The 19,047-nt window shown below is 36.5% G+C and overlaps 4 protein-coding genes across 5 annotated transcripts; 3 read left to right on the forward strand and 1 right to left on the reverse strand.

Annotated features, from left to right (window-relative positions):
• The first annotated feature begins 1,129 nt into the window (after nt 1–1,129).
• LOC116115561 (F-box protein At-B-like) lies at nt 1,130–3,658 on the forward strand. The gene is made up of 4 exons (XM_031401698.1): nt 1,130–1,279; nt 1,368–1,573; nt 1,902–1,992; nt 2,166–3,658. The coding sequence occupies exons 1-4, from the start codon at nt 1,130–1,132 to the stop codon at nt 3,501–3,503; spliced, it is 1,785 nt and encodes a 594-aa protein (XP_031257558.1). The 3' UTR covers nt 3,504–3,658.
• A 488-nt stretch (nt 3,659–4,146) lies between these two features.
• LOC116115564 (COP9 signalosome complex subunit 6a) lies at nt 4,147–7,957 on the reverse strand. The gene is made up of 9 exons (XM_031401701.1): nt 7,645–7,957; nt 7,470–7,558; nt 7,287–7,380; nt 7,118–7,179; nt 6,944–7,022; nt 6,747–6,839; nt 5,881–5,981; nt 4,889–4,944; nt 4,147–4,521 (listed from the first exon to the last, which is right to left on the reverse strand). The coding sequence occupies exons 1-9, from the start codon at nt 7,907–7,909 to the stop codon at nt 4,440–4,442; spliced, it is 921 nt and encodes a 306-aa protein (XP_031257561.1). The 5' UTR covers nt 7,910–7,957; the 3' UTR covers nt 4,147–4,439.
• A 153-nt stretch (nt 7,958–8,110) lies between these two features.
• LOC116115556 (peroxisome biogenesis protein 5) lies at nt 8,111–16,323 on the forward strand. Of its 2 annotated transcripts, XM_031401692.1 has the most exons (15): nt 8,114–8,428; nt 8,578–8,709; nt 8,813–8,954; nt 9,054–9,247; nt 9,511–9,762; nt 10,217–10,333; nt 11,411–11,578; nt 12,067–12,260; nt 12,840–13,086; nt 13,686–13,770; nt 14,015–14,124; nt 14,589–14,813; nt 15,544–15,609; nt 15,750–15,844; nt 15,958–16,323. In XM_031401692.1, exons 1-15 carry the CDS (start codon nt 8,312–8,314, stop codon nt 16,034–16,036), a joined length of 2,223 nt encoding a protein of 740 aa, XP_031257552.1. In that variant the 5' UTR covers nt 8,114–8,311; the 3' UTR covers nt 16,037–16,323. The 2 variants fall into 2 exon arrangements, with proteins under 2 accessions (XP_031257553.1, XP_031257552.1); XM_031401693.1 differs by lacking the exon at nt 15,750–15,844 and having other exon boundaries at nt 8,111–8,428.
• A 5-nt stretch (nt 16,324–16,328) lies between these two features.
• On the forward strand, nt 16,329–19,047 carry LOC116115531 (peroxisome biogenesis protein 5-like). The gene is made up of 6 exons (XM_031401671.1): nt 16,329–16,346; nt 16,718–16,846; nt 17,313–17,537; nt 18,268–18,333; nt 18,474–18,568; nt 18,682–19,047. Exons 1-6 carry the CDS (start codon nt 16,329–16,331, stop codon nt 18,758–18,760), a joined length of 612 nt encoding a protein of 203 aa, XP_031257531.1. The 3' UTR covers nt 18,761–19,047.

The raw sequence follows: 19,047 nt of genomic DNA on the forward strand, positions 1-19,047 counted from the left end.
CCATTGATGTCTACTGATATTTGTAACTTTTGAGTAGGATAAAAAATAATAATATAAATATTTCCCTTCCTTCAATGAGATTTATTATTTCCATACCTCATCTACCCATTCAACTTAAGATTGATTTTTTGTGGATTTGGAGTTTGTCTGCTGATTCATTGAGATGGTTTAAGAGGCCTTTGTTTCAAGGATTACATTGGCTTGGTATTGGGCAAACTTGTCTGGCTAGCCAAGGAGATGTTACCGAAATATATGAGGAGCGACCATGCTGACTTTGTGCTTGGATGGCTGTGAAATGGGATGTCAAGATGGATGGCATTTCCACAGACCTTAAAAATCACATCTTGATTCTTGACAAGCTGCTTCCTTCACATTGTTAACAGGTTCAGAAGACCTCTTGAAAGCCTCAAAGAGCTGGAGACTGGAGTTTTGATTTCACAACTTCCAGACACATTTCCGGGACTAACCATGAGAGAGGCGAAAGTACCAGGGTTTGAATCAGTATACTTTATGGCTAGTATTAAATTTTATTAGGACCATGTCCGACTGGTGAGTTTGAGAACCAAACGTTCTTGTCACTTGTTGCTGTAAAATCAATAATGTCCGCAGAAACACCCTTTTTGGGGGTGAAACTGTACAGCATTATTCATGTACTTGGTGGTAACTAGGGCTACACCCAAAATCATTTGTGACATTCACCTAATAACAACCTTAATGATTAGCAAGTATCAATATTGCTCTCTATAGACATTTCACACTAAGAGACATCCATTAATTTATAAGGTAAATGTACTCTTTGAAAATAGTGTACATGTTTCAGCTTCGCTGATGCAACGCCCTGGATTATTTTATATCTCTCATCGTCCTCCATTTTAAACGTTTTCTGTTTAGTTCATCATTAACATTGGATCTCATATAAATACATGTTAATTACCAAATACCCCATAATTAACTGCATGTGCATACATCATAAGACCAAAATTTTTTTCCATGTAATGACGGACTATCAGTAAAATTTAGATTGTAAATTACTTTTCAGTCTCTAATTTATAACTTAGTATGTTGGACCGACAAAAAGGCATAAAAAGTCGAACAAAATAAATATAAAGCAGAATAGCAGAAGAAGAAGATGGAGAGGGTGCCGAGCACGGTGTTGAATGAAGAGATACTTGGGAGGCTGGATTTGCAGACTTTATCCTCGCTTGCTTGTCTCAATAGATCCTTTCGCTTATTGGTTTACTCTCAAGCTCTTCCTTCTCTGACTTCTCTCCATTTCTCTGTAAGTTCCTTGTTCCAATTCCTACAATACTTTATTTTTTATTCTTTTATATTGGGGATTGTTCTAATACAAGTTATTTGCATTGCAGACCATGTCTCCTGATGGGCAGACTCTGGAAATAATTCTGGGTCGTTGTAAAGGTCTAAACTCTCTTACTCTCAACTGCCTCCGTCTCCAAGACCACCCACTCTCTGCTTTCCTTTGTCCAACTATCCAAGAATTGAATTTGTGGTGCTGCTCCTCTTTGTCATACCAGTTTCTTACTTACATTGCCCATCGCTGTCCTAATCTTAGGTACAAATCTTAAATTTTATTATTCTCATATATATATATATATATATATATACGTTCTTCTCTTTTCGATTCTGTGAGTGGTAGCTACATAGCTAATTCTCCAGATGTCTGTTAGTTTTTTCCTTTTCTAGCTTTCCTACATATGTTTTTGCTAGTGGCTTAACAAGAACAGGATTTTTCAAGAAAGGGATTAGGCAATTTGATGTGCTTCTATTTTTTTACATATCTTATTTATCACCCTTTAACTTCACGGTGTTTCAATTTATTTGAGTTTTATTTACCTAAAGCATTATGCTGCAATGAACAAATTTATTAGTTCTGTTGTCAGGTTGCTTATATTAGAATTGGCAGACAAGAACTTACCTGATGTATTCAGAAGTAAACTTGCCTTGATGCTTAAGCGGTGCTTGTACTTGGAAGTAAGTTATTGTTACCGTTCAATTTTTCTTCAATTCGAGTTATCAATTCTTTCAAAGTTCATTTTTTTTTTTTTTTTTTTTCCGAATGAGTTTACAGCTAATGCCAAATTATGTTTGTGAGTTGAAACATGCTCTAACCTAGAAACTGAAGCAAGTTTCCTTTCTATTATTAGTCTCTGTCATTGAAAATTCGAGGGCCTGCAGTTGATGCAAATTCTTTTGGGTCCATAGAATTTTTGCTTCCCAGTACTGTCAAAATGCTAAAGTTGCAGCCAGTGCTTGAGCAAGACGCAATCCGAATCATAAGGACAGTTGGTAGAAACCTTATGGAAACAGAAATTCTAAGCATCCCTACCTCTCCTTTTTGCAAACTGCAGAGCTTGTCACTGGTTTTAGATATAATAACTGATCAACTACTTTTAACTATCACCAACTCTGTTCCTCTTTTGGTAGAGTTGGATCTTGAAGACAGACCAAACAAGGAACCAATGCCAGACGATGACTTGACCAACAATGGGCTTCAATCCCTATGTTTTTGTCAACATTTGACAGCCCTCTCTCTTGTACGAAGTAGACTTAGACACCAAGGAGCATTCAAAAGAGTAAATGATATGGGCATGTTTCTTCTATCTGAGGGTTGCAAAGGCCTGGAAGCAGTGAAACTTTGTGGATTCTCCAAGGTTAGTGATGCTGGCTTTGCCGCAATTTTACATGCCTGCCAAAACTTAAAAAAATTTGAAGTCCGAAATGCCTTGTTTCTGTCAGACTTGGCCTTTCATGATCTCGCTGACATTCCATGTGCCCTTGTTGAGGTGAGACTGTTGTCATGCCAGCTAATAACTAGTGAAACTGTTAAGAAAGTAGCCTCTTCTAAGAGCCTAGAGGTTCTTGACCTGGGCGGTTGCAAGAGCATAGCCGATTCATGCCTCAGCTCTATTTCATGTCTCAATAATTTAACGGAATTGAATCTCACAGGAGCTGATGTTACTGATTCTGGTTTATCTGTTCTTGGTCAAGGAAGTATGCCCATAAGAAATTTGTGTCTTAGAGGCTGTAAGAGGGTAACTGACAAAGGAATTTCTCGTTTGCTGTGTGGAGGGGCAATTGGCCAATTGTTGACAGCCCTGGATTTGGGTTACATGGCCGGTATATCAGATAAAACCATTTTGACAGTAGCTGCTGCTTGTGTAGGGATTATTGATTTGTGTATTAGGTCTTGCTTTTATGTGACTGATTCTTCAATGGAAGTATTAGCTAGAAAGAGAACATTTCAAGATGGGAGTAAACTGAGGAGGCTTGATGTGTGTAACTGCATTTGTTTGTCTGCTGATTCATTGAGATGGTTTAAGAGGCCTTTTTTTCAAGGATTACATTGGCTTGGTATTGGGCAAACTTGTCTGGCTAGCCAAGGAGATGTTACCGAAATATATGAGGAGCGACCATCGCTGACTTTGTGCTTGGATGGCTGTGAAATGGGATGTCAAGATGGATGGCATTTCCACAGACCTTAAAAATCATCCATCTTGATTCTTGACAAGCTTGCTTCCTTCACATTTGTGTTAACAGGTTCAGAAGATCCTCTTGAAAGCCTGCAAAGAGCTGGAGACTGGAGTTTTGATTTCACAACTTCCAGACACATTTCCGTGACTAACCAATGAGAGAGGCGAAAGTACCAAGGGTTTGAATCAGTATACTTTACTAGGCGTAGTATTTAATATTTTATTAGGACCATGTCCGACTGGTTCGAGTTTGAGAACCAACGTTCTTGTCACTTGTTGCTGTAAAATCAATAATGTCCGCAGAAACACTCGTTTTTGGGGGTGAAACTGTACAGCATTATTCATGTACTTGGTGGTAACTAGGGCTACACCCCAAAATCATTTGGTGACATTCACACCAGTAACAAACCTTAATTGATTAGCAAGTATCAATATTGCTCTCTATAGACATTTCACACTAAGAGACATCCATTAATTTATAAGGGTAACTGTTACTCTTTGAAAATAGTGGACCATAAATTTTATGCATGACTATGAATACTGTTATCCCATTTGTCGTGTAACAGTCGTATGTGAAAACCCAGAAAATTCTTGGGAGCCCCACAGCTGCGTGTTGAAATGTTGCTTCCATCTTATCTACAAACAGAGAATTACATATTATAATACGCCAAATAGGAAGTGGATATGCAAGAGCCCACGCACTAAGCAGCAGGCAGGGCCAACTCTTTCCACCTCGAGGAGAAAAACAAGTAAACAGTGCAATATGCAAATCCAGAACAGAACAAGGGAAAAAATGAAAAAAATAATTAGGTTTCTATTTCTTTTTTGAGTTGTCTAAGGTCCGGCAATATAATTCCTAGGCTTCTATTTGCTCTGCACTCATAAATAACAGCTGCAGCGAGGGAATTAACTAGTCAGCAAATCCCCAAAAACAAGAGCAAGCAGCTTTCAGATAAATGCAGTCCGTCCACCCCTACGACTGTGCCTGTCATATGCAGTGTTGAATTTGTCCACCAACTCGTTCATCGTACTGCCACAAAAATAATAATCAAAGTTAGAGCATGGATGCAAAAGAAATAAATGTTTGTCAAAAAACCATTACCAGTAGACTCCACTTTGTTCACCCATTCAAACATAGTTAAAAGGTAAACATACCAGCTCCATGTTCACATATTCTTTCAAAGTAATTTTGGTATTAAATAAAGGTGGCAAGTTCCATCCAACCATGAAACACAAATCTAAAAGATAGCCAAACTACAGTAAGCAAAACTACATTGCCAACTCAACCCTCCCAAATTCCAGTGATCTTTTTCAGTAGCACAATACTTAACAATGCACATTAAACCCTCAACTCTTTCCATCAGAAGAACAAGGGAAGAGAAAGGTGAGCATCATACCTTGCACAGTTGGTGAACATAGCCAAGTAAGCAATCAACAGTGTATCATTATATTCCTACAACAGAAAAAGGTGAACTTCATTACCCATCAATAATAAGATAACAATATTCATCTTTATCATATTTCATATTTACATAGTATTATGAGTTTAAAATCCAGAGTAAATGGTTGTTTTAAAAAGAAACAAAAGATACAGACAGCAATGCATATAGTTTCTAACATTTTATGTAACAAATGAAGAAACAACAATCCACACAATTTTAGGAAAGTTTATACCAGACAAGAAATTGCTGTATATCACCTTTCATGAAGCCAATTGCACATGCCACTAATGTCTCCATGAAAGGGATTTAACCTACCTTGAAGCCACCCATTGAAACCCTTTACTACCATCATTAAAAACCTTATCATCTCTAATTACATTAATTTTCATTACAATATAATCAAGCCCAAGCTGCTACTATCCATTTCACTGAAGCCACAGGTCTTCACAACCAATGTCTTCTTCAAGATTCTGATGTTGGCTGTCATTGTTTGACATCACCACCATCTTATATCAATTTTACCAAGTTAAACCTAAAACCTTTCATCTGTAGAGCTATTAGCCATGATGTCGGGTTATATAGGGTTTGATGGTAGCTGTTTTGACCCATGACATCAGGGGGTATTGTGCTGACTGTGATTAACAAGGTTGATAGATAGAGAGAGATTGGAGCCTAGAAGGTGGTGAGGTTGATCGAGGGAGCCAGCAGGATGGATGTGCAAGTGGAATCCATACGAACAAAATAATATATATGTTTTTTCTGCACTTTATTCATTCTATATGCCAACATAAAAAGTTCTCTTGATTATATGTTTTCTTCCATCGTTCATAAAATGATCTTACTAGGGGTACAAAACTGTTCCTTTACAGGAAGTAATTAACAGCTTTATGAGGGTGCTCTAGGTAGACTATTATGCAAAAACCAAAAAATGAAGAAATTGCACTCACCATCAAAAAATCATCTTGGAATTTTTCTGATTCAATGGCTGGCAATCTTCTCAGGAGGCTTGACACTTGCCTTAGCAAAGAATTCTCACAAGGAATATCACCTGTATTTAAATACAAAATGGAATTGATATGAGCCGTGGTATTTTCTCATCCACCTAATGGTTTGTTGAAGGCTACCATATTTCAGAAGAAAAGTTGCACATTTCTATTACAAAGGAATTATGCATATATGCACTTTTCTAAACATATTTATACTATGTTTCATAAAAAGGAAAGAATAGTAGGGAATGGGAAAGAAAAAGTAGAGAACAAAAGGGCATTCAACCTTTCTTCTGTTTGTTGGTTGCTAGGATGAAGAGGACAGTAAGAAGACGATTACCACTTTCAACCGTTTAGTATGTTCCAGATAGGGAAGAGACGACTTTCATTACATGTTAATTTAGAGTCATTTAACCATTATATACTGACATGTTGAAACCATTGATGTCTACTGACATTTGTAACTTCTGAGTAGGATAAAAAATAATAATATAAATATTTCCCTTCCTTCAATGAGATTTATTATTTCCATACCTCATCTACCCATTCAACTTAAGATTGATTTTTTGTGGATTTGGAGGCATGATAAACCCTATTTTCCCTCCCACCCATCATTCCCTCTGAATCAAAGAGGAGAAATTTGGCTACCCTCTATTCATTTTTCCTTCCCTTTCTACTATCTTTCTCCAAAACAAAAGTATTATCCCAGCTTAAGATGAGGTTAAATTATATCTTAAGTATTGGTCCCTCTTGTATCATTGCTCATTGATTGTTTCCTCTCTTACATTAATATAAATGCACTCCATGGCTACAAAATAATTCTATACCTTTCTGCATTGCAAGGAGATAGTGATGAAGTACCCTGATTCTGCTATTAAGCATCTTGATAGCACTATGTATGCCAGTAAGGTGAGCAGCTACTGTAGACACAAAATATATTATCATTAACCACAAATGAAAAGAAACCTCGCTGAACAAAATTCTTTCTATCCTTCTAGAAAAGGCAAGGGAAAAATTCACTCACACTGAGTTGCTGCTGAACCTCCATCAGAGGGTTTTAAATGTGCAACATGATCAACTGAGATCCTTTCAGCTTCTACTGTCTTCAAATTCAAAATAGACAAGAAAACAATTCACTCAACCGTAACTCTATTATTTCATAGAATATGGGTGTTAGAGACAAATGGATGAGTTGTACCTCAATAGTATAGCTTGAACGAACAAAAATAAGCTGTGGAATCCCATCTATGACATGTAGCTCTGAGTATTTGTAACAATCAACACCCACAGAAATCGAACAATTAGCAAGTGCAAAATATATAAATCATAATAAGTTTGAATTTTAATGATGACACAGCTATGATTACCGCTTTCGTAGATAGTGACAGGGAGATCTTTTTGGGCATGATTGATGGCAGGATTAAGAAGGACATAAACGGGGCTTTCATTGATATCCATTAACTGTTAAATATGGAATTATCAAATTTGAAAGTTATGAACCTAAATAATTGACATAAATATAAAATAAAATAAAACACAAATTAACATACAGCTTTATGAATATGCATATCAGATTCCTCAGCATCACTTCCTGTAGAATACCATCCAAGTATATAGAAGTGCGGGAAAACCTTCTTATCTGTTAAACAACACGCAATCATAAACCCTAAAAGAAAAAAAGAGTGAAATATAAAATTTAAAAAAAAAAAAAAAAGTTTTACATACAAAGCTCTTGCTTCTTCTCGAGGAAAGCACGGTCGAGGGAGTGAGTGGAAGAATCATAGAGAAGCTCAAAACTGTTGAAGATCTCAACGGTGCGTCCTCTTTGAATACCTATAACGCATCCGTAGACACGTGGCTGGGTACCGTTGTTAGAAGTAGCGGAAGGAGGATTCATCTGAGATTTTACTCTTGTGTAGTGGTCCGATATGTTTACTATCACAAGCGGATGTAGCTTGAATGTTAATCCACTGCTCGACGATGACGCCATTCCTCTTCCCCCTCTTCTTCTTCGTCTCTGTTAAAGAGAATGTGAGCGACGCAGAGAATTCATATATAATTTGGGTGGGTTTTGTTTGGGCTGGGCCTTGTGGGCCCAAATTCATAAGTATTTATGTTTATCTGAAAATGAAACCGATTATTAAATGACATCACTTGTGGCACGAAAAAAGAGAAGCCAACGATTTATTTATAAAATAAATATAAAAGATTGAATGCAGTGGTAGGCAACAGCTTTTCGGTCTTCTCCCGCAAACACCAAAAAGGAGCGAGCTTTCATCATACCATATCATTAAATTCATAAAAATAAATTTTAATAAATAAAATTATTATTTAGCTTTTGTATGATTAAAGTAGAAGTAGAAGTAGAAGAAGAATAACAAGATAAAGAGTGATGGCGATGCGTGAGCTTGTTTCAGGTGGAGCTGCTTGTCCTGCTCCTGGCTCTTCTTCTTCTAATCCTCTTGGTACTCTCGCCAACGCTCTTATCGGCACTTCTTCTAAGACTCAGGTCTTCTTTCTTCTTATAACTCAATTTAATTGTTGATTTATTTATTTTTACCTTTTTTTGCTATAATATCGATCCCCAAATTTGTTGGTCAAGAAACTGATTTACGGTTGTTTGATTGAATCTGATGTAAATTTAAACATAATAAACAGGAGAGGCTAAAAGAGATACCTACAGCCACACCAACAACTTCCGACTCTCAATTCTACTCGGAGACAGGTGACCATTTGAGAGCGCTTCCTGGTTCTGAGTTTGACCACCAACTTCTGCAACCTAATGCTCAGGTTTCTTCTTTTTATAATTCTATGTTATTACTACTTCTAATTTTCTTTTTTTATTTTTATTTTTATTTATGTACTTAGGAGCTTCTTGTTGGTATCGTCTCAGGTCTCAGAATTTCTTGGTGGCTTCCGCTCTGCTAATCATAATGGATTTTCAGATGCTTGGGATGAGATTCAGCATCAATCTCAACCCCCGCATTTCGAAAACTTTCCTCTTCCTCCTCCTCAGCTTCAACCTACTTTGGAAGGTATGCACTTCTTTGCAATTTTTTGAGAATGGGAAATATATTTAGTTTTTTTAATAATAACTGTTTTTCGATGTTTCTTGCTCTATTACCTTTTTGCAGGACCGCCACAAAGAGTGTTATCAAGCTTTCTGCATTCCTTTGTTGAGAGTAGTCGTGGTGGTGTTCCTTTCCGTCCTACTTCACTTCCCCTATTAGGTTTATCTGAAGGTGACAAGCAATGCATACGTGATCGTAGCAGCATTATGGCTCGCCATTTTTTTGCTGATAAGAGTGAAGATTTTATCAATGCTCAGGTTCTCTTCTTATTTTTAAATTATCCTTCAATTAATTTTCTTAACACCAATATACCTTTCCTTTTGATGTGGTTCTCTGTACTGAGGCTAGATTTTGGCTATATTTGGACGGACAACCTGATTTTCTAACTTAACTGCTGAGAACTATATATTTGATTGAGTTGAATATGAGGATTTTGGTAATTTTGAACTCTCTATTTTGAAAGATCGTGTTGGCCTCTTTTTAATTGAATTTGGATGTCCAAATTGTGTTGTTTTTCCAGGTAAATGCATTATTGTCTTCTTTAGAGATTGACGGTGATGCCCGGGCTAAGGGACCTTTGCCTGGGAGGTTTCGTGAGCTGGAAGAATATTGGAATGAATCCCAAGGTATGCTTAAACCTGGTCCTCATGCTGCCGATGGATGGGTTGCTGAGTATGGCCAGCACAGAGCAGCACATGGTGATCCCAATGCTTGGGCTCACTCATTTGAACAACAACATGGTGCGAATGGGTGGGCCTCTGAATTTGAGCAAGTAAGCATCATAGCTAGCATCTACAATTTGCATAATACATTATGTTTTCTTGTTGTAGGTGGCATCAATTTTTTTAAACATGTTACTCAATCATCTTGGAGCTTTTGATGCTTAGATCCGTTAATGGTCGAGTTGCCAGCTACTAGGCTCATTGATTATATGATATAAAAACTTCAATTGTTTAGAAAATAAGTATTATGAATCTTGCTGGGTGTCTTCATTTTTTGGCGTTGCTTTTCAGATATTGAATATACTTGTTGGCACTTAATAGTTTATTCTTGCATCTTTGATTTTCCTTTTCACCCCCATAATCAATAAACTACTGCCTTACTATCTCTTTTTTAACTTTTTTTTTTTATTCGGATAAACTAATGACATTGTCTTGGTAGACTTACTTTTAGGTTCAATTTTTTTTTTTTTTTTTGGTTGTCTAATTGTTCTTAATTGGTTCTAGGAACAATCTCAGTTGGCATCAGTAGATCAAACGAGAGGTGTGAATATCTCAAATGCAATGGAGCAGACTCGTATGCTTGCACATACACTTGCTCAAAATAATGATCCTAAATTTCAGGTTTATAGACTTTATCATGCCTTAAGATTTCCATATGATGTGCTTGTCTTTAATGGTTTCCAACTTGATTACCATGGTCTGGTGTAAGTGAGGTCTGTAATTAGTTTTGCTCTGGTGGATGATACTGTCATGTGATGGATATGTTCCTCTAAGCAATGTACCTATCAGAAGTTTATAATAGTAAATTAGTTCCATTCACATTAAGACTGCCAACGCTTTTTTGGAGGGCTACTAGCTGATGTGACATCTCATTAAGATGTTTTCATGCAAATGGTGGGCCCAAACACATGATGTGTCACATAAGGTCCTAACCATATATTGCCACACTCCATGAATGATGACTTTATCTTTGCTTCTGACCTTTCTTATATGTATTTGGGAAAGTTAATGTAGGCCTGGGCTTTTTGGCTGGGTCTTTGTGTTGAGATCAACAGTCAAGAATTGTTAAGTAGTACTGTGAACTGAATACAAGAATTTGAATTACCTTCCAAAGTCCAAGTCTTTACATGAGCTTTAACTCGAAGCAAATGAATATGCAAGAAGTGATGTGAAGAAACTATCATTCAACATTCCCCATCTTGATGTGTCATGTGTTAAAGAAAGTGTAAAGACTGCTAATCACCTCTTCCTTCATTGTTCTAGGCCTTCAAAATTATGGGTTCAAGTTTGTGAAGAATCCTATATATAAATGGCTATTCCAAGTTCTTTTAATTCCTTACTTATAGAGAATGCTTTTGCAATTCGGGAAGGAAAGAAGGTTAAATCTCTTTGGAGATATGTAATCTAAGCTCTTCTTTGGGTTGTATGGCAAGAAACAAATAATCATGTTTTTGTGGGAAAGGAGACAATGATGGTGGATTCTGGGACAATAGTTTGAATATTTGTATCTCTTTAGTTTTCAGTTTCAAAGGAGTTTCAAGACTGTTCTTTCTACTTTATACATCTCAATTAGGAAGGAGTTTTGGGCTACTTGTGCATGGTTTGCATATATATACCTATGCGTGTGTGTGTGTGTGTGTGTGTGTATTTTTCTTTCTTCTCATATTAGATACTTATGATACTTTTGGGGGCATGCAGAATTCAAGGTTTCTTCAATTTATGTCAAAGATGAGTCGCGGTGAACTTATTATTGATGATAATCAAGTCAAAGCAGCTCCAATGTCTGCACCTGGGGATTGGGCGGCTGAATACCAACAACAGTATGATGGGGGTCCTGCTTGGGCTGAAGAATTTATACACAATGATGTAAGTGTAGAATCGGTTGAAGCATGAAACATCCATTTCTTATTAAATTCTTATATTGATATTTTGGCTACTAAATAAAGATATACTGGCTCACATTTGTATGTGTGATGAATCTATTGTCTGTTTAGCATTCATCTTGTTCCTAAATGGTATGGGCATGATACATTGAATATGCACCTATAAATCGTTTTGCTGTATATATTCCTCTTGCTTTATATTTGGTGTGCTTCGTGTGCTGAAACTGCACTACGGGAACCTCTAAGTTGGAGTAAGGAGTTATGAAGTGGAATACAATCTCGTATCATTGTTTGGTTATACTTATTTTATTTTTGGGTTAAACAAAGTTTGACAGATGTTGATGTACCCAGATCTATTTTTTGAAGAGTTTCTTATGATAATTATGCTTCATTTTCTCTTAAAACTGTGAAATAAATAAATCATTAGTTTTTGTTAACAAAAATCTGATTTTTAATTTTGGATGCTTTTAGGTTTCCCATGGAGCTAATCGGTGGGTGAATGAGTTTGCTGCGGAACAAGGGCAGCATGATACAGTTGAAGATCAGTGGGTCAATGAATTCTCCAAATTGCATGTTAATGACTGGGCGGAAGAATTTGGTCAGCAAGTTGGGGATGGGGCTTTGGGGGATACTTCAGCTGACAGTTGGGCAAACGCTTATGATGAGTAAGTTCAGTATATGTGCTTAATATCCCTTTTGGGCAATTAGTTATTGGTGCAGATTGATTGCCACATTTTCCTTGATTTGCTTAATGGTCTGTTTTCAGTATATGTCTTCTTTGAGTTGCGGCTTGACTCAAAAGCGTAAGCTTGTAGGTTAAAGTTCAACCATAGTATTTAAACTCTAAAATGCTTTAACTTGAAACACTAAAATAAACACAGAAATTATAACTTTATTTAATATAACGGGAAGATTTGTGCACAAGACCTTTTGATTGAATTAGCTCTGATACTATATTGGAACACTATTAAACCTGAAAGTTTAAGCTTACAAATCAGAGCTTAGCAGTTAAATTTCAACTCTTGACCTATTATGGTAAGCCATTAACTAATCCTCTCACTGAATATCAGTCATCTGAGGCTTTATATGAGTTGATGAGTTCTGATCTATGCTTATGAACATGGTTCAAACTTCAAATGATTGTTCATCTAACAATGTAGTCTCAGAGTTGGAACTTTTATCTTTCTCAATGGTTTGATTTCCAAGCACAGTAACTTGAAATCACAACTGGTATTAATTTATAGGTTCCTAAATGAGCAAGTGGCTGCCAAGCAGCGGTCAGATGCTTCAAGGGGGGTCTATGTCTTTTCAGATATGAATCCTTATGTTGGTCATCCTAACCCTTTGAAAGAAGGCCAAGAGCTGTTCCGCAAAGGGCTTTTGAGTGAAGCAGTGCTTGCTCTAGAGGCTGAAGTTTTGAAAAACCCTGACAATTCTGAAGGTTGGAGGTTACTTGGAATAGCGCATGCAGAGAATGATGATGATCAACAGGTTATTCAACTTACATGAGTTTTTTATTTCCTTGGGATGATATGTTTATTTTTTGCATGACAAACAACTATCTATATCATCCATATTGATTGTTTTTTAGCCATTTTACTCATGTCAAGTTGTTCATGTCCCTTTTATGTTGCCAAAAAAACAAAAAAGAACTCAAGCGTGAGATTTTTGAAACTTAATATGCCTTGTTCAGATGAATGATGGAATTTAATTGAGAACAATCTGCCTTTTCCCAATTCCCGTTGTCCCACCCCACAGGTCGTCTCTTTACAACAATAAGTTGTGGCTATAAAGCCTCTCCAATGGAACATGGAATAAGTCCACTAAAGATTGTTGAAAATGTTTGCAAGGTGTTGGAGATTGCTTACCTTTGCAATAAATTAGCTTCAGCTGATATATTTGACCTAGGATGTGGTTGGTGGGTATCTGCTCACCTAAGTTTTTCTTCATGAGGATCCATTACTTAAGTTTGATCTTTGCTATTTTGGTTAGTTCATTTAGAGGTCGCTGTCTCAGTGGTTGTTATAATGGAATTTTGTTCCTGAGTTTACTTAGGGGCAGAACATAATAAATGACCACTACTTGTGCAGGCTATTGCTGCAATGATGCGTGCACAGGAAGCTGATCCCACAAATCTGGAAGTGCTTCTTGCTCTTGGCGTGAGTCATACAAATGGTTGGTAATTGTTCCTCTGCATATTTACCGCTCCTAAAGCATATAAGCTTATATTTACCTATACTTTCTTTAGTCATGATGCTTTATGTTAATTCCCTGATGAGATTCTGTTGTTACATATAGCTATGTATGGCTTTATAGAACAAATATATGTTTATACACCAATTACGTAGAGTGGTATGGTAAAATAACTTGAATTAGTAATAATGATATTCAAAAACTTAGTTGTGTATCAAAATTGCAGAGTTGGAACAGGCAGCTGCATTGAAATACTTGTATGGATGGCTGCGTCATCACCCAAAGTATGGAACACTGGCCACTCCAGAGCTTGCTGATTCTTTGTATTATGCTGATGTAAGTATTCTTTTTTTTTTTTTTGGCAGTATGAATGTCTTCTTTTATCACTCAGCTGACTGTAGACTCTGCAATAGGTAGTGCTGTGAAGATAATGTCCACCTCCCCCTTGGATATATTATAGTCCATTAGATCCTTTGCTGCCCTTCAAAGTTAAAATTGGAACCTTTGTAGTGAACTCCTGATAAACATGATAGTTTTTACTATAGTTCAGTAAATAAATGAAACTAACTAGATAAGTTTCAAACTTCTCTCACTATTAAGGTATCTGATTACTTGACAAATGTGCTAGGTTATAGTTATTAGTTCACATGCAATACACATCTAGATCACATGCAATACATTTGAGTGTAGAACAATGGTGCAATCCTTTTGGCGAAATTTATCAATGACCACAAAATTCTTTAAAGATGATATAGCTCAGGTTTCCTTGTGTTACATCAGTTTGTTTATGTGATATGCAGATTGCTAGATTATTCGTTGAAGCCTCCCGTATGTCACCTGAAGATGCTGATGTACACATAGTACTTGGTGTCTTGTACAACTTGTCCAGAGAGTATGACAAAGCCATTGAGTCCTTCCAGATGGCTTTGAAACTCAGGCCAAACGATTACTCTCTTTGGAACAAACTTGGTGCAACACAAGCCAATAGTGTTCAAAGTGCTGATGCAATATTGGCGTATCAACAGGTAAGCCCTGCAATTAGCCCATCAGTGTAAACATCTGTGAGATTTTGTTCCTACTGTTGTGTTTCACTTTGCATTTGAACTTAGTTCTGCTACTAGCATGCAAAAGGCTGAAAATGTTGTAGGGATAGATGTGGAAGTAAGAGCTGACAGTAGACTTGCACTTTTTAGGCTTTCTTGGATTGGAGGCTGTCAATATAGTTAGTCCTTGGAAACCGGCTGGAGTATATTATACTTTGTTTGATTGCATATAACTTCTCCAAAAAAACAAATAAATGTTTGAATTCCATTCTTTGGTCACTTATAATTAGAGTTGCGTCGCTAGAGTGTGGTTGCTACCATACTTCATTGTTTTTTAAACAGTTTGTTAAGCTGTGTTAAGTGTTCCTGTATTTTAAAAAATGTTATTCTAGGTTAGTTTGCACTATCTGTTATAAGAATTTGTCAAAATCCATATGTCTGAAAGTCTGGTTTCTCCCCTATTTCCTTGCAGTACTTGGAGTTATGTTGTGTTAATAGTACAAGCAATAACTGCTTGGTGTTTTGAGGAATTATATATCAAGATTTATCTGTTTCATGAACCTTTCATAATTTCATCTTCTTAGTTCTTATACAAGAATTAAATTAAGGATTGTATTTTCTCCTCGGTCATTTTTCCCTCTTTACCTAGAACCTTTTCTTTTGAGACTTGAATCTGACATGTTATTTTTTGGGTTTGCCTCTTTGTTTCCAGGCACTAGATTTGAAGCCTAACTATGTTCGTGCGTGGGCAAATATGGGTATCAGTTATGCAAACCAGGTGTGTTACCTTGATTTATGGCCCTTGTTAGTGTGCTAAATGTTTGAATTCTATAAATAACTGCTATTTCTTTCATCCAAGCCATAGTGATTTACTTTTTCTAAGGGCATCAAAAACCTGAAACATATATTTTCGTGTAGGGTATGTATGAGGATTCGATTCGTTACTATGTTCGGGCACTTGCAATGAATCCCAAGGCAGATAATGCCTGGCAGTATTTGAGAATTTCTTTGAGGTATACTGGTCAAATAAGAGAAATCTGTTTTTATAAATTAATGCGGTCAATGGGTGTATATCCATTCAATCACAGCTTCCATCTAATATCATTGTTTAATTCTTTCCTTGCAGCTCTGCTTCTAGGAATGACATGCTAGAAGCTTGTGATTCGCGTAGTCTCGATGTTCTCCAAAAGGAGTTTCCTCTTTAATTGCTCTATCGTTTTAGTAGTTGGTATGTTGAATCCCAGGAGATCAATTCTGCCCTCATTTTGGTAGACACCCCTGCAGGAGAGTTGAGAAAGCTGGAAGATGAAAAAACGTGGTCATGAGTATTTTTAGAATTGTAATAAGTATATCCTATTGCCTCATGCACAATAGGGAGGCGTGAAAAAGTAATACTGGGTTCTGGAACTGGTTGGGAAAGTAGGCCATCTTGTAACTGATACGTAATGTATTGAATATATGATCAATAAAACAAATTAATGTTTCAGATTTAGAAACATGGATCCCTGTACTTGTGTGTGTGTGTGTGTGTGTGTGTGTGTGGTTATTTCATTTCACACTTGAGAGATCTTAGCGGAAGAAGAAAAATGGTCATCTCCATCTGTACATACACTAATATTTCTCTGGGAGATATTCAACTTTTTTGTAGAAATAGCCATTTCTGAAATCTTTAAACCCTAAAAGCTTTTACAACCATGATTAAAACCCTATATTTTTTACCTATACTTTCTTTGGTCATGATGCTTTATGTTAATTCCCTGATGAGATTCTGTTGTTACATATAGCCATGTATGGCTTTATAGAACAAATATATGTTTATACACCAATTACGTAGAGTGGTATGGTAAAATAACTTGAATTAGTAATAATGATATTCAAAAACTTAGTTGTGTATCAAAATTGCAGAGTTGGAACAGGCAGCTGCATTGAAATACTTGTATGGATGGCTGCGTCATCACCCAAAGTATGGAACACTGGCCACTCCAGAGCTTGCTGATTCTTTGTATTATGCTGATGTAAGTATTCTTTTTTTTTTTTTTTTGGCAGTATGAATGTCTTCTTTTATCACTCAGCTGACTGTAGACTCTGCAATAGGTAGTGCTGTGAAGATAATGTCCACCTCCCCCTTGGATATATTATAGTCCATTAGATCCTTTGCTGCCCTTCAAAGTTAAAATTGGAACCTTTGTAGTGAACTCCTGATAAACATGATAGTTTTTACTATAGTTCAGTAAATAAATGAAACTAACTAGATAAGTTTCAAACTTCTCTCACTATTAAGGTATCTGATTACTTGACAAATGTGCTAGGTTATAGTTATTAGTTCACATGCAATACACATCTAGATCACATGCAATACATTTGAGTGTAGAACAATGGTGCAATCCTTTTGGCGAAATTTATCAATGACCACAAAATTCTTTAAAGATGATATAGCTCAGGTTTCCTTGTGTTACATCAGTTTGTTTATGTGATATGCAGATTGCTAGATTATTCGTTGAAGCCTCCCGTATGTCACCTGAAGATGCTGATGTACACATAGTACTTGGTGTCTTGTACAACTTGTCCAGAGAGTATGACAAAGCCATTGAGTCCTTCCAGATGGCTTTGAAACTCAGGCCAAACGATTACTCTCTTTGGAACAAACTTGGTGCAACACAAGCCAATAGTGTTCAAAGTGCTGATGCAATATTGGCGTATCAACAGGTAAGCCCTGCAATTAGCCCATCAGTGTAAACATCTGTGAGATTTTGTTCCTACTGTTGTGTTTCACTTTGCATTTGAACTTAGTTCTGCTACTAGCATGCAAAAGGCTGAAAATGTTGTAGGGATAGATGTGGAAGTAAGAGCTGACAGTAGACTTGCACTTTTTAGGCTTTCTTGGATTGGAGGCTGTCAATATAGTTAGTCCTTGGAAACCGGCTGGAGTATATTATACTTTGTTTGATTGCATATAACTTCTCCAAAAAAACAAATAAATGTTTGAATTCCATTCTTTGGTCACTTATAATTAGAGTTGCGTCGCTAGAGTGTGGTTGCTACCATACTTCATTGTTTTTTAAACAGTTTGTTAAGCTGTGTTAAGTGTTCCTGTATTTTAAAAAATGTTATTCTAGGTTAGTTTGCACTATCTGTTATAAGAATTTGTCAAAATCCATATGTCTGAAAGTCTGGTTTCTCCCCTATTTCCTTGCAGTACTTGGAGTTATGTTGTGTTAATAGTACAAGCAATAACTGCTTGGTGTTTTGAGGAATTATATATCAAGATTTATCTGTTTCATGAACCTTTCATAATTTCATCTTCTTAGTTCTTATACAAGAATTAAATTAAGGATTGTATTTTCTCCTCGGTCATTTTTCCCTCTTTACCTAGAACCTTTTCTTTTGAGACTTGAATCTGACATGTTATTTTTTGGGTTTGCCTCTTTGTTTCCAGGCACTAGATTTGAAGCCTAACTATGTTCGTGCGTGGGCAAATATGGGTATCAGTTATGCAAACCAGGTGTGTTACCTTGATTTATGGCCCTTGTTAGTGTGCTAAATGTTTGAATTCTATAAATAACTGCTATTTCTTTCATCCAAGCCATAGTGATTTACTTTTTCTAAGGGCATCAAAAACCTGAAACATATATTTTCGTGTAGGGTATGTATGAGGATTCGATTCGTTACTATGTTCGGGCACTTGCAATGAATCCCAAGGCAGATAATGCCTGGCAGTATTTGAGAATTTCTTTGAGGTATACTGGTCAAATAAGAGAAATCTGTTTTTATAAATTAATGCGGTCAATGGGTGTATATCCATTCAATCACAGCTTCCATCTAATATCATTGTTTAATTCTTTCCTTGCAGCTCTGCTTCTAGGAATGACATGCTAGAAGCTTGTGATTCGCGTAGTCTCGATGTTCTCCAAAAGGAGTTTCCTCTTTAATTGCTCTATCGTTTTAGTAGTTGGTATGTTGAATCCCAGGAGATCAATTCTGCCCTCATTTTGGTAGACACCCCTGCAGGAGAGTTGAGAAAGCTGGAAGATGAAAAAACGTGGTCATGAGTATTTTTAGAATTGTAATAAGTATATCCTATTGCCTCATGCACAATAGGGAGGCGTGAAAAAGTAATACTGGGTTCTGGAACTGGTTGGGAAAGTAGGCCATCTTGTAACTGATACGTAATGTATTGAATATATGATCAATAAAACAAATTAATGTTTCAGATTTA

The sequence above is a fragment of the Pistacia vera genome, unplaced genomic scaffold (assembly GCF_008641045.1).
Source record: "Pistacia vera cultivar Batoury unplaced genomic scaffold, PisVer_v2 Contig745, whole genome shotgun sequence".
Taxonomy (NCBI): Eukaryota; Viridiplantae; Streptophyta; class Magnoliopsida; order Sapindales; family Anacardiaceae; genus Pistacia; species Pistacia vera.

Bases quoted from the DNA above. Each gene is read 5' to 3' on its own strand.
- LOC116115556 (XM_031401692.1), top strand. From the start codon at position 8,312: ATGGCGATGCGTGAGCTTGTTTCAGGTGGAGCTGCTTGTCCTGCTCCT. The intron at 12,261-12,839 runs GTAAGTTCAGTA...ATTAATTTATAG, and splicing joins TGGGCAAACGCTTATGATGA to GTTCCTAAATGAGCAAGTGG. The intron at 13,087-13,685 runs GTTATTCAACTT...CTACTTGTGCAG, and splicing joins AGAATGATGATGATCAACAG to GCTATTGCTGCAATGATGCG.
- LOC116115531 (XM_031401671.1), top strand. The intron at 17,538-18,267 runs GTAAGCCCTGCA...CTTTGTTTCCAG, and splicing joins CAATATTGGCGTATCAACAG to GCACTAGATTTGAAGCCTAA. The intron at 18,569-18,681 runs GTATACTGGTCA...CTTTCCTTGCAG, and splicing joins TATTTGAGAATTTCTTTGAG to CTCTGCTTCTAGGAATGACA.
- LOC116115564 (XM_031401701.1), bottom strand. From the start codon at position 7,909: ATGGCGTCATCGTCGAGCAGTGGATTAACATTCAAGCTACATCCGCTT. The intron at 7,559-7,644 runs GTATGTAAAACT...GTTGTTTAACAG, and splicing joins CGAGAAGAAGCAAGAGCTTT to ATAAGAAGGTTTTCCCGCAC. The intron at 6,840-6,943 runs GTGAGTGAATTT...TTGTGTCTACAG, and splicing joins AGGTTCAGCAGCAACTCAGT to TAGCTGCTCACCTTACTGGC.
- LOC116115561 (XM_031401698.1), top strand. From the start codon at position 1,130: ATGGAGAGGGTGCCGAGCACGGTGTTGAATGAAGAGATACTTGGGAGG. The intron at 1,280-1,367 runs GTAAGTTCCTTG...TTTGCATTGCAG, and splicing joins TGACTTCTCTCCATTTCTCT to ACCATGTCTCCTGATGGGCA. The intron at 1,574-1,901 runs GTACAAATCTTA...TTCTGTTGTCAG, and splicing joins CATCGCTGTCCTAATCTTAG to GTTGCTTATATTAGAATTGG.